This window comes from Saxophila tyrrhenica, assembly GCF_035928015.1.
Source record: "Saxophila tyrrhenica strain CCFEE 5935 chromosome Unknown scaffold_3, whole genome shotgun sequence".
NCBI classification, from domain to species: Eukaryota; Fungi; Ascomycota; class Dothideomycetes; order Mycosphaerellales; family Extremaceae; genus Saxophila; species Saxophila tyrrhenica.
Window position 1 is genome coordinate 439,550 of NW_027041735.1, and position 13,510 is coordinate 453,059.

Genomic DNA, 13,510 nt, shown 5'->3' on the forward strand with positions numbered 1-13,510 from the left:
ACGAATGACTGTAGTTGGACGGCTTAAAGAGAGTTGTACGTCTTCCAAGATAGCAAATATATTGTGGAATAGAAGGAACGATCGGCCCGAGCCAAGTCTTACCTCTCTCTGGTGGGCGCATTGTTGTGGTAGACGCGCGACTGTCCATAGCGACGGGTGCTGGAATGTGGTCTAGATTGACCTCCTACCGACTGCGTGGGCCATCAACCTACTCGTTGTGGCACACTCGGATGTCTCCGCCTTCCTTTAGAGCGCGATAGCCACGGTGGGTGAGGTTGTGACAGGTGTGTAAGGACGAGAGGAGTCAAACGCAAGAGCAAGGTAAGGTGGTGATGAAGATGGATTCGGATAATCGAAGCCGACTTAGGCAGGTCTGGCGAGGCGTCCCGCTCCTTCCCGCGAAGCTTGAGCGATGTTCGCGAAACTTTTTTGAGATTTGTTCGGAGCATTGGCTTCGATGCGAACATCCTCCAATACAACCACACGCATCCTCTACAATGGCGCGCAAGGACGTGAAATCGACCGTACCAGATCAGCTGTGGCCGTCAGCATGGGGCCAACCACCTCCTCTGGACGACGTACTAGGACAGATCGCAGGATTTCTGGGTGATCTGGGATATACCGACGTGCGCAGCAAGCTGCAGAAGCAGGCGAAAGCAAAGGGTTTAGAGATTGAAGGATCTGGACCAAAAGATCCCGAGCAGGGCCTGCTCAGTCATTGGAAGCAGGCCTCTACTGGCAAAATCAACAAGAAGAAAGACGAGAGCTCGAGTGACGAGTCGAGTGATGATTCTAGCAGCGCATCAAGCAGCGAGGAAGACAGTGAGGATGACGAGAAAGATGAAGAGAAGGCAGAGGGTGGCGCATTGGTAGACGACGAGGCCGAGGAGACCAGCGACGATGGATCTGAGGCGGGGACCGCGCCAAAAGCTTCGGCGAAGGTGGGCACGAAACGCAAACGGAGCGCGACTTCCTCTTCTGAAGACTCCAACTCAGAGTCAAGTTCTGAATCCGAGTCGGATGAGGACGCCCTGAAGGTGGATGGCTCGTCTTCGAGCGACTCCAGCAGCTCTTCCAGCAGCGACTCTTCCTCTGAGTCGAGCGAGGGTGAGCGGCCTCTGAAGAAGAAGACAAAGACATCGCACAGCCCTGAGAAGAGTGTCAACGCCAAAAAGAAAGCCAGCGCGGAAAGCAGCAGTAGCGGCTCTTCATCGTCAGGTAGCTCAAGCTCAGACTCGAGTTCAAGCGACTCGGAGTCGGACGCAAAGCCAGGTAAGACTATGTTCTGCCTTGCAGGCACAACCTACATGCATGGTATGCTAACATGTTCTCAGCCGCCGCGAAAAAAGCCAAGAAGTCAGCATCGGACTCTTCATCTTCCAGCAGCAGCAGCAGTGACAGCGGCAGCTCGAGCTCGGCCTCGAGCGATAGCGAAAGCGAAGCAGCACCGTCACCGAAGAAAGCAACGAAAGAACAGAGTCCGAAGAAGAAAGCCAAGGCCCTCGAGGCCTCCGCAACATCCTCATCAGCAACTCTCGGCGCGGAAGACTCTTCTGCAGAGAAGCAAGACACCTTACTCGTCCCCACCGCCGACCCGAACGACGATACTATGAAGCAGATCCCAGCCACGAAGGAGAACGTCAAGAAGTTGAAGAAGGAGGCGGTACCATTCTCGCGCATCCCTGCTGATCAGAAGGTCGACCCTCGCTTTTCGTCGAACAACTACGTGCCGTACGACTACGCCGACCGTGCATATCAGGATTTGAGTGTGACGAAGGGCAAGGGTTTCACCAAGGAGAAGAACAAGAAGAAACGAGGTGAGTCGATTTCTACGGATTATTCATCTTCATCCGACTCTGAGTACGACTGCATCTCCGCGCCTCTGTCAAAGCCCCGGACCAAGGCGAACCCCAAGTTTCAGTTGATCATCCCCGTTCCTCGCCGGCCTCCGGAGTGGCTCGTGAAATCAATGTTGCGGACCTTGTCCGGCCAACGCTTGTCACACCACAAGGGTAGGAAGAAGCGCGGCAAGCTTACAGCTCACGGCAAGCGGCAGAAGAAGGAGTGGAATCGGTGGTGCGACCACGCCCACGCCCTCGGTGTGACGGTCTCAACCTCTAGATACGATGAGCCACGAGACTGCAGCGATTCCGACTGACCATGGGCAAGGAGGGGACAATATCGCGTCTGCTTCACTCGTTGCTCATTCTCCTATATTGTCGTGAGTTTATCGAAGAACTGTGCGCTGACGTGTGATGTTGAACAGGTGCGTACCGCGGCGGCGCCATCGACCTCGCGCCCAAGGGCATCAAGTTCGAGGACTAGCGATCGCGAATGCGTGCTCTGCGACGCCGTACCGAGGCTGGCGGGTCGGTGTGCACGGCGATGGATCTTGGAGCGTTGGCTGCGAAGGCGGAGAGGGAGACGTGAGCATTGCTGGCTGTCGAGGCAAGGCATGCATCAAAGGCAGACTACGTTATAGACGCCGGCAGGTTGGTATAGATGTAGATGGCTGTTGCATAGAGTAATATATCTACTGATCCAAGCATGGCGCGTTCCAGTCCGCCATGCTCGGTTCCAATCGGAGTCAAAACAACTTCAACAGGTACTGCTGGCTGACTCTAGAGCTTTTACGAACCTCACCCTGCCTTGCGGCCTCATGACCTCATACCGCAAATCAATCCACTGCCATGAACAGCGTCTACGTCTCTCGCTTCACCTTTGTCATGCGTGGGGGTAAAAGAGGTCTAAGTTCAAGATACATTCCAGGGAGCGAGGCGGTGCTTCCACTGCCCGCTGCCACGAAAAGAACATACAGCACCTCGGAAAGTCCAAAAGAAACATTAGATCAAGACACAGTCGATAAAACAAGAATACATCCAAATCTACTCATATCAACGTCTTCGCCCCCCGCTTCTTAACCAAATACCACCACAGCCCCACCAAATTACATCCCCCAACCACCATCGTCACGCCCCCAAACAGCTGCAACCCGATATAATTCACCCCGCCCGGACTGTCCTTCGCATTTATCCTCGTCAAAGCTCCCGCAATCGGACTCCCGATCAGACTCGCGATCGACCCAATCCCCTGCGCCATCCCCAACCTCGCTCCCAGGACTTTGGTATCCGGACATATGACCGGAAACACGCTCGGCGGCAGCGGGATCAGCGCGCCGCTGAAGCAGCCGTAGAGCGCAGCGTACGCGATAAACGCCCCGACGCTGTCGACGCCGACCCAGGCGATGCAGAAGACGCCGCTGCACACCGCGCACGTGACCCAGGGGATCATGACGCCGACTTTGGCCGCCGTTTGCCCCGCCACCAGACGGCCGAGGACTGACGCGGCTTGCGCGATCATGATGACGTTGAGGGCCTTGCTGCGCGTCATGCCGAGGGCCGTCTGGCCGTACGAGGCCATGAAGATGAAGGGGATCATGTAACCGAGGAAGATGAAGAAGTTGGTTAGCGTGTACCAGCAGAAGGGGAGGTCGCGGAAGGCGGTGAGGTCGATGAGTTTGCGCTTCGTGCCGGAGGAGAGGTTGCCGACGTTGTTCGCGCGGAAGAGCAGGAGCGGGAAGGCGATGAGGTAGGAGCCGAGCATGACGAACCCCATGACGCGGACGGTCCAGCCGAAGCTCATGCGGGAGATGAGTTGTTCGAAGACGAGGGTGTAAATGATGCCGCCAACCGGTGCGCCGCAGGTCGTGATGGCCATGGCGATGGAACGGTGCGTCTTGAAGGAGCGTCCTACCAGTGCGAGGCCGGGTACGTAGAGGAGACCGTTTCCGAGACCCATCAGCAGACCCTGCGAGAGGAACAGCTGGTAGTACTCGCCGCAGAGACTGAGCATGAAGACGCTGAAGGTCTCGATGGCGGCGCCGGCGAAGAGCATCGTCTTGAAGTAGCCCCGGTCGAAGAAGGGTCCGGACATGATGCCGCCGACGATGAGGAGGAAGGTCGAGACTGTTCCGATCCATGAGATGGTGGAGGAGGACTGGTTGGGCAGGAACGTGAGCTCGTAGTATGTCTGGAAGCTACCAAATGCGAACGTAAAGCCCCAGAGGTTGCCGAAGACGATGAAAGACCCTAAGACTTGAAGCCATGCTCGCGATCCGCCGTCCGCTTGTGGAGGCGGTGCTGCAGGTGGGGGTGCTATCGAAGTGGCAGCAGCTTTCTCTGTTTCGCTGGCATCTGATATTGTCGACGAAGGCGTGTCGACGTTCTCGTTGATCTCAGCTTTGTCATCGCTGGCGGTAGATTTGGGTGACCCCATGTTCGTCTCGCCTTCGTAAGATCCGCTTCGCTGAGCCTGCAGTGTCCTTCGTGATGGCCAGAATCCAGCAACACGCCTCAGTCGTCAATGAGAACGTGTAGTCTCCTCTGCGGCCGTCGAGAATCCCACAAAATGTACAGTGAAGAAGGAGAGTTCGATGCCATCCTCTAGTCTGACGCCGTGCGGAATTATGTCCTATGACGGATCAGATGCCGTCCAAGGCATAGCGTACCGAGGTGAGGTGAGGGAGGGTGCAGATGAAGAAGGCGGGCAGAGCAGCCTCATCTTCTGGACTTTCTGGCGTTCTTCTGTCTTTGGTGTTGGAGTGGATCGGTGTACAGAAGAGGAACTTTTGCTTGCCTTGTTGGCCAGTTTCCGGCCTCATGATGAGGGATCTTGAGATCTGGCAGACAAGCAAAGGGGTCAGAGTTCTGAGCCGATCCTTCCTCCATCGGAGCAAGGTCTCGTTTAGGAAAGTTTTGACTTTTGTGGAGAGAATCTGGAGAAGATCCCAACCACGCACGTTTCCAATCAAACCACGTGAAATACACTCAACCCCGAAGTTAAAACACCGCAAATGACTACAAAAGGGTATCTTATCAAAACGGGACCTCGTCGCAGCGCTATGCACAAACACCACATCACACCCTCCACCATATTAGACACACACCCCCTCATTCACTCAACTCAACCCCTTCCGTCCCACGACCACACCCGTCCATCATCGACATTCACCCACTGCCCCCCCACCACCGCCTCCCAGCCCATCATCACGCCGAGCAAGCGACATGACGCACTGCTGACCGCACAGACGACGCCGTCGCTCTCGCCGAGGACGGCGAGGTCGAGGAGGTAGGCTCGCCCGACCAGCTCGCGCATGCGCTTCGTGTCGTCGGAAGCCGTCGTGGAAGACGCCGCTTTGCCGTTTCCGCTTTGTCCAAGCCCGAAGAAGAGGGAGCGGTAGAAGCCGCCTTCCCAGCCGGAGTTCTCGTCGATGTGTTTGATGTAGGCTGAGCCGGGCTGGCGGAGGGATTCTGCTGGGGCCGCCATGTCGAGTGTGGCCTTTGTGGCGAGCTGGATGCGCTCTTGCGCCTTTTGGACGACGAAAGGCGCAGCGGCGTCCTTGAGCTCGTCGGAGTCGAAGATCTCGGGGTCGTCTGAGCCGAGCAGGAGAGGCGAGTGCACGTATTCGAGGAACTTGTGGAAGTCGTCTCCATCTCTGTGAGAGCCGGGTAAGCTTGCGTGGAGCTGGTTGCGCAGCATACTCCGGGACGCTGAGGCGTAGCGTTCGATGGGGATGTAGTCTTGTGAGAACTGGAATTCGACGGGATGGAGGTCGCCGCGGCGGATGTGCATGCCGACGACGGAGCCCGAGTGCATGTGGGCGTCTTCTTTGAACTTGGCGAGGCGTGAGGCGGCGTAGAGGGCATCTTCGCCTTTCAGGATGAATAGGTCTTCGTAGCCGCGGCGGAGGAGGTCGTATATCCTGCGGCTGCGTTCAGCGCCGTGTTTCCGGAATTGGGTGAACTCCCTCTCAAACGAGTCGCCGAAGGTCCATGGTAGTGTAGCAGAAGAAACAACCAGGTGCTTCGCGCTGTGAGGGCAAGGTACGATGTAATGTCGTGGTGGTTGGACGCATGCTGGCGCGGAGGCCGGAGCGAAGAATGCATCGTACTGTCCATAGGCCCAGTTTGTGTCGTCAATGAAAAAGGCTCTGCCTTCCTTCTTTGCCAACCCGTAGCTAAGCCAGAGCATGAGGATGCTCTTCCCAAAGCTTGCATCATCTGCACCGAGCACGAAGGTCATGCTCCTGTCGCAGACGTCCTCATCAGACGCTGTTTCCGATGCTGGTAGTGCGCCAGTCAACTCGGCCTCATCCACGTCCATATATGTGTGGTCGAGAGAATACTTCCGCCGCCACTCCTTCGCTCTCACCAGCGGCGACTGCCGGGCAATGCGCTCTCGAAGTACATCGCCTTGCTTGCACAACTGCTGGTACTCATCACCATGAAGAGGAAAGGCTCGTTCCGATGGAATAGCATTCGTCCATTTGGCACGTCCGAGCTGGTCAGTGACAGCGATTGCAGCCGGCTCAGCAGGTGGAGTAGAAGGGGTGGCAGAACCAGTGTCAGTTTCAGTCCGACATCCTCCGGACAATCGAATACTCCAAGGCGCAATTGGTTGATAGAAAAAGTGCCAGACCGCAACCATGGCACACACCAATGCCAGCATTCGCATCGCCATCCTCAACTTCCACCTCGCATTCGGCACACTCGAATTCTCCTTCGTCACAGGCGCAGGAAGTGTCGGCGACAAAGGCGGCGGGCTCGAACACCGCTTCTCACCCAAACTCGGCCTTGAAGACCCGCCGACCGTCGAGTTGCTGGTGGATGAAGAAGTCGAAGACACTGACAAGCTGGTATTCCGCCGGTCCCGCATCGTAATGAGCGCCTGCATCAAACGGCCAGATCAACCGGCCAGAGGAGAAGAACTAGAGTCGAGATTCGGTTTGTTGCAATGAAGAAGTTAATGTTGTTCGAATCGATCCAGACGGTCATCCAACAACGATACCACAGCCATGCCCGTCCCACGAACAACCCTTCCCCGTCTCGCGAACGAGTGAACACAAGAGCACAGAAGTTCAAACGTGAAAATGTCGCAGACTTCGCACGCTGAAGCACGAGGACCCCTCGCTGTGTTGGTGTTGCTTTCCCTTGCTGGCACGAAGACGCTCCCTCGCTGGTGTTTGCATGTGCGGATCCCGGTCCTTGCTCACGGCTTCTGACGTCGCTGTCGTTGGTGCTGTAGTGAGTGTGGGGGAAAGAAGGCAGGTCTCAATAGGTGAAGACCAGCTTCGTTTCAGGGTACAAAAGAAAGGTCACGACGGTGAGATGGAAGGAGAGAAAGGTCGGCGGTCAGCACAGAACAGAACAGCACGAATCTTGGGTCGCATCGCATTCGATCGTCGTCGGGGATCTCCAAAAAACTGTCAGACCAGCGCAACTCGGGTTGGAGAGAGTCCGACCACTCAGCTTCACGCAAAACCGGGGACGAGACTTGAAACAGCCTCCACCTGAGACCCGCGAGGCCGTCGCTGCGCACCGGCACCTCTGCTAACCGCGGCCTCTTCGTTTATGCTTGTCAGCAATATATCTCTATACTTCCCAAGAGTCGACGGACAAGCGATTGCTTGGGTTCGGGGGAGTTGGCAGCGAGAGTCCATGGCGCCACTCGAGAAGGCGTTTCCTCCTCGACAAGTGTATACTGTAGAATAGGTAGGCCTCCCAACCAGGAAGGTCTCTTTCAAACCGCGCACAACCATGCACCCTGACGATCAGGAGTCCCACCCGGCCGGAAACGTGACCGAACTTCAAACGTCAACGGGGCCACCACTCGCAGAGCCTCATCAAGCGCAGACACCACCAAAGTCTCCTGTTCGCACTTGTTTTGTTCTGTAGCCGCCACCCCCCAGGAGTACCTCCGACATCCTCACGGGCATATCACAGCAGTACGACCGTTTGACGCCGACCCAGGCGCATCCCACAAACGCACGAGCAGCGTCATCATGTAAGAGGACCCGAGAGGAAAAAACCACCACCACAGCAATACCTTGAGGATCAAACACTTCTCATACCGTTACCGTCCTATCTAGTAGCACAGTCCTCCGTCCTCCGTCTTCCGTCTTCTCCCAAACCCGAGATCACCTTCGTACCCTTAATAACACACCAATACCCCCGAGATCAACAGAAACCATGCACACACGTGGAGCTTGGTGGGTATCATCAATCAATCAATCAATAGTCCAACAGAAAACAGAAGCAAAAGCCAGAAAAGGAATCAAAAGTCGTGGCGCTTTCCATCCACTCCTTCGATCGCCCGCGCTTTGTTCGCGCCGGCGTCGAACGCTCATCCGTCGGTGAGGCCGTGGGCAAACGTGTGGTGATGGTGTAGCCGCCCGTCCGTCCACATCCCGCCGTCGTCCCGCAAACGCCGTGATCCTGCAGGCAACACCGCTAGCCGCCGCGACCACTCCACGGCGCCAGCATAGCACACTCATAGTGCCGCCCAAGTCCTTCATCTTTCAACCCTTCAATCTCCACCCTTCATCTCCCCCTCCCACTTCATCACCCCCCAACACCCTCCCCCTCCTCCTCAAGAATACTATTCTCCACCCCCTCACCACCCTCACCCAGCCCCCTCTGTTCCATAACCGTATCCCGCTTCACCCGCAAACTCCCCCGCTCCCCGCGCAACACCTGCCCGCTCTCCACTTTATCCTGGATCATCTGGTCGAGCAGCATCGTCATCTCGTCGACGCTTTTGCGGCGGAACGCTTTCGCTTTCGCTTGAGCGTCTGCTGGGCGCGCGGTACCGCTACCACTACCATGGGTATGGTGGGAGTGAGGGTGGGGATGGTCGTCGGAGCGATCGGATCCCGTGGGACTGAGCAGTGTCATGGGCGATAAGGGGAGTTTGGAGAAATTCACCACGCTGGAGCTGGAGCGGGAGGCGGTGGAGGGATTGCTCTTGTGGCCGCCACCGTTGGAAAAGGTGGGTTTATGGTGGATCGGGGGCCCGTTGACGGCGATCTTGAGGCTGCGGTTCGAGAGGCGGGAGCTCGTGCGGCGGGCTGCCGTGGGCGTGGTCATGAGGGCGTTGGCGGACGCGGGACGCTGCTGCTGGGTCACTTCTTCCTCGTCGTCGGCGGCGCCGGGTGTGGTAGCAGGGTCGAGCATGTCACGTTTCCGGGCTGCGGAGCGGAGAGCGTTGACCATGCGCGTTTGGTCGTCGAGACGGGCTTTGAGCTCTTCGATCTCCTTGTCCTTTTCACGCAGCACGAGTTCGAAGGCGGAGGTCTCGTTCTGCGAGGCGCGGTTCGCGAGTTGCATGCTCACGCGGCTGTGGCTCGTCCGGCGGGCTTGCAGGAGTCGCTTCTCGAGGGTCGCGATGTAGCGGGTCTTGTCCGTCAGGTCGGCTTGCAGCATTCGGTTCTGCTGGGCTAGGGTCGCGGAACCTTCGCCGTCCATCCCGCCGCCCAGCTCGCCGGGTGATTCGTCCTCTTCGTCCAGCGTATCCTCGTCTTCTTCCGCCAAACGTGACACATTGGCCGCTGGCATGATGGCAGAGGTAATCGAGCCGACCGAGACCGTCCGCCCAATTTTGCTGTTCGGCATCGGAACCTCCAAAGTAGCGCTGCTGTCCCGATTGATCTGGTGGCTCTGCGTGCTGTGCACACTATCCCGGCTATGCTGGCTCACCGGCCGCCCGAACTCGTTAGTGCTCACATTGCTCATGCGATTGACCGGCGGAGCGCTGATCAAGCTCATACTCGACAGCCGACCCGAGTTCACCCCAAGCGACTTGCTGGATAAGATCAGCCGGTTCAGATGGCTGATCCGCTCCTTCAGCGCCGTCCGCGCAAGCTGCATCTCCAGCATCTGCTCCTCATGCCGGTTCTGTTCGGCCCGTTCCAGCTCCTCCTCCATCTTCCGGTCCTTCTCGATCTCCTCTTGCTTTTCAGCCTCCTCCTTGGCTTTATTCTGCTGGTCGAGCTGTGACCGCAGCTCCTGAATCTCGATCCTATACCGGTCTAGGAGTGCTCGACTGCCAGCGTCGCCGGCGTTGGGGTTGGACTCGTTCTTCTTCGCGTGGCTGACGATGTTGTTCTTCGCTCGGCTGGCGAATTTGAGCGTATTCAGCGTCTCGCCGGTGTGAAGACCTGTCGCCGCAGCACTCGTGCCTGCTGATGAGAGCTGGATGGTGCAGAGGATCGAGACCAGTGAGTTACCAGACAGCGCAGGCTGCAATAGTCGAGTGAGCTTGCTGTCTCGGTATGGCAAGTGCTTGAGACCTTTCTCTTTGTCCTTCTCTGATGCTTTGCCACCATCTTCCTTCTCGTCTTCACCGGACAACCGCGCAATGACAGTCCCAAGCGTAAGCAGAGACTTGTTGATATGCGCTCCTTCAGCCCTCCTCTCCTTGTTCTCCGCAGCTTTCTCCGACCCAGCAAGATCGATCAAGGACAGCGTCGAGACGCATACACCTCCAGGTAAGATCCTATCTGATCGCCGTTGCTCTTTATCAAAGTACGCACCATGACTGGGCGCTCGTTCCCGCGATTCCACCACAATCTGCACCACCGCATGAGATCGAGACGAGCGCGCATTGAACTGCGTCGAGCTGGTTCTTCGCTGCATATCACCGCGCGCGATCACCCGCAGAAGCTGGTTAGGCGACTGCACGATCTCTTCCTTCAAAGGTGTGGCATATACACCCCTCTTGGCGTCTTCCCGCAACTTGATCTCCTGCTCTTGCACCACCCCCGGCGTGCTCTGGCTGAGCAGATCGTGGATCTTCTCGTTGTAGATCTCCAAATAGCTGACTCGCAGCAGGAACTCTCGGGCTGGATTCTCGCGGATGTACGAGAAGATGTCGGATATCGCGAGCGGTATCACACCCGGTGAGCCGGCCGTTCCTTGCATCGAAAATGTCTTTCCAGTACCAGTCATGCCGTATGCGAACACTGTCCCGTGGTAGCCTTCCATTACCCTTCGAACCAGCCGTTTCGCTGCACTGTCGTACACCCGCGCATTATCGTCGTGAGGCGAGAACACATTATCGTATCGGTAATCGCCGCCTTCTCGTCCGTTGTATGCTATTAGCGACCGCCGCCCGTCCACCATCCATTCTCCATCCGGCTTCGCATTATCGTTGGCCGCGTCTGGTCTTACGCGCACGCTGACCAGGACATTGCCTTTGCTGTCCTTGCCATCCGGATTGCGCTTATCCGTCAGAGTATCCTGGCTCTTCGGCCGACCGCGCTCTACAGGCTCGTCGAACTCTTCGAACTGTGTGCCGTCCGTATGATACGAGCCATTCGCAGACGAGCTCCTACTTTGAGGCGGTGAAGGCAAGCTCAGCAAGCTATCCGACCCTCTTGCGCCTCTCGCGCTTGAGATCAGATTACTGTCGCCCGTGCCATTGAGAAGGCTGGGTGATGCACCAAAATTCAAGGTCGAGCCTGCCGATGCTCGCGATCGCAGACCATAGCCAGAACTCCTCGTCTTGAGCTTCTTCACTCCAACATCCGAACTTCTGTGCTTTGTCGACTCGCGCTTGCTCTTATTTTGCTGTATGCCATTGATATCGGATGTCGAGGTGGATGTGGAGAGCGGACTGGGTGGTAGGCTGTTGACTCGTGCTATGTTGGGAGGGGCTGGAAATGCGCCGATGCTCGTTGTCTTTCGCAGACTCTTCCCAGGCGTTGGTAGGGCGGATGAGCCAGGTGATGTCACACCTGAGCCGGGTGTTGAGGTTGAGGTCGATGTATTGAGGGTAGGCACGGCCGGAGTCGATTGTATCTTCGTAGGTCGCGGAGTGGGCAAGCCCGAGCTTGTGACAGCTCGTATGGGAGGTCTGCTCGCAGGTGTCGCTATCGACGAGGCAGACGAGGCGGGCCGTGATTCGGGATCATCCGGTATATCAGGAAGTGGCTTCCTCGTCTTCGTCATCGGCAGAGCAGGGAGAGGACCAGAAGGAGGAGCGGAAGGCGGTGGGTTCCGCTGCGGCGGACGCTGTGGGATGGCGGTGGTCATGGTGGCGGTAGCAGACAGCGACATCGCCCTCGCGGCCCAATGGTTCGTGTAACCGTCCGCTCACCTGCACCTGCACCTGGCCGCTTCCGGGATGCTGCGTCCACGAGCGCAGTCGCCCTTGACTTCGCACGTGGGATGGTTCGAGAGAGTGCTTCACCCGAGCATCTCCCCACGCCCACGCCGGGAGCCTGCAGGCGAGTGAAGGGTATATGTTTGATCGAGCGTCGCTGTGCCGCGATCGTGGTTCGGCGGGAGTAGAGTTCAGTGACAGGCAAATCCCTGAGTCGCTGGTGTAGACCCCAGTCCGCTCGTGCGCGCAACGGCACGCAGAGTGAGGTTGACGGGGGTATCCCTTCCGGTGGTGTTGGTTGTTTGGAAGGGAGGAGTCGATGGATCGCAGCGGAAGAATGCACCGCGCCTGCGTCCTAGGAGTGCATGTGACCGTCCGAGAGGGTATGCCGTGGAGTGGGAGGCTTCCAGCACACCGAACTGCTGCTGCTGCCCACACGCAAGTTGCCGCGACAAGAAGTTCTCCTGCAGCCCGGTCGTCGCTAGCGCGGTGATAACCTCGCCCTAGCCCACCTCACTACTGCCTCTTCAGGAGACGCCCCGCCCGCGCGGAGAGTTTGACATGTGCCGACTTGGCTGTTGATACTGCCCGTCCGTGAAGACAGCCTGATCCTTCTTCTCCTGCTGGACCATTGACATACACCTCCCTCCAAGGCTCGGAGATAAGTTGAAGTTATTATTCACAAATCTGCTGAAGGAGCATCCCCACATTCTGCGTGATACAAATCGCGGCACACGCCTTCGACACATGCCTGTGACACCTTGGGATGATCGACACGGGGATGTGCCACCGCTCTTCATCTCCCTGCCGGTTAGGTCAACGGACGGGCACGGAAGCGAGCAACCGAGACACCCTTCCTTCGCCTAACTCGCTCCATTCGAGATGACTGTCACATGCGATGATATCGACGACGAGAAGGACTGATTGAACGCGACAAGCAAACAACGCAAGAACAACCGAACAGCATCTCCGATTCCGCTCAATCACAAATCGCAGCGTGCAGACTTCTCGCCCATTCGACGCCACCACCACCACTCAATCTGTTGCGCCAGCCCCATCAACCGCGATTCAAGAGACTTCCTCCAATCTTGCGACCTGACGAGGCATACACACCTCATTCTTCTCATGCCTTATCAACATTCTCTTCTTTACAGATACATGTACCGGTGTACCATCTCCTGCGAACCAATGCAGGAACCTCACTCCCCGCCACGCCATTGGCATGAACCCGCAGCACCCCCTCCTGCCCTGCACAAGCGCACTGCAGCGCAATCAATTCTCCCTCCTCCCACGTGCCGCCATGTCGTAGGCGAGCAAGGCGAGCAAGGTGAGGTAGGTACAGTATCCAGGTACCCATCCCTTGTAAAGACGCCATAGCAATCTACTCACCCCGTTGATCCTACGATCCCACACACGAATATAGATCGTACACTGTACATACCAGAAATATCTCGCTTCGACGTGGCTGGCGCGAAGGTTCAACGGCTATACATACACCAAGCACTCTCGATGCGATACGGTGGGCCGTCCGCTGCAGGTCGCTGAATCGTTGTGGGTTGTGGGTTGCGAG

The 13,510-nt window shown here is 57.3% G+C and overlaps 4 protein-coding genes across 4 annotated transcripts; 1 reads left to right on the forward strand and 3 right to left on the reverse strand.

Annotated features, from left to right (window-relative positions):
• Window positions 1–497: 497 nt before the first annotated feature.
• SRP40 (jun-like transcription factor) lies at window positions 498–2,158 on the forward strand (the record flags this gene model as incomplete). Its single annotated transcript, XM_064799338.1, has 2 exons — window positions 498–1,272; window positions 1,335–2,158. 2 exons carry the CDS (start codon window positions 498–500, stop codon window positions 2,156–2,158), a joined length of 1,599 nt encoding a protein of 532 aa, XP_064662093.1.
• Window positions 2,159–2,889: 731 nt separating this feature from the next.
• Window positions 2,890–4,660, reverse strand: LTR77_002080 (uncharacterized protein; the record flags this gene model as incomplete). The annotated part of the gene is made up of 2 exons (XM_064799339.1): window positions 2,890–4,311; window positions 4,508–4,660. The coding sequence occupies 2 exons, from the start codon at window positions 4,658–4,660 to the stop codon at window positions 2,890–2,892; spliced, it is 1,575 nt and encodes a 524-aa protein (XP_064662094.1).
• Window positions 4,661–4,962: 302 nt separating this feature from the next.
• On the reverse strand, window positions 4,963–6,519 carry LTR77_002081 (uncharacterized protein; the record flags this gene model as incomplete). The annotated part of the gene is made up of 2 exons (XM_064799340.1): window positions 4,963–6,339; window positions 6,496–6,519. The coding sequence occupies 2 exons, from the start codon at window positions 6,517–6,519 to the stop codon at window positions 4,963–4,965; spliced, it is 1,401 nt and encodes a 466-aa protein (XP_064662095.1).
• Window positions 6,520–8,399: 1,880 nt separating this feature from the next.
• Window positions 8,400–11,870, reverse strand: KIP2 (Kinesin-like protein kip2; the record flags this gene model as incomplete). The annotated part of the gene is made up of 1 exon (XM_064799341.1): window positions 8,400–11,870. One exon carries the CDS (start codon window positions 11,868–11,870, stop codon window positions 8,400–8,402), a length of 3,471 nt encoding a protein of 1,156 aa, XP_064662096.1.
• Window positions 11,871–13,510: the final 1,640 nt, after the last annotated feature.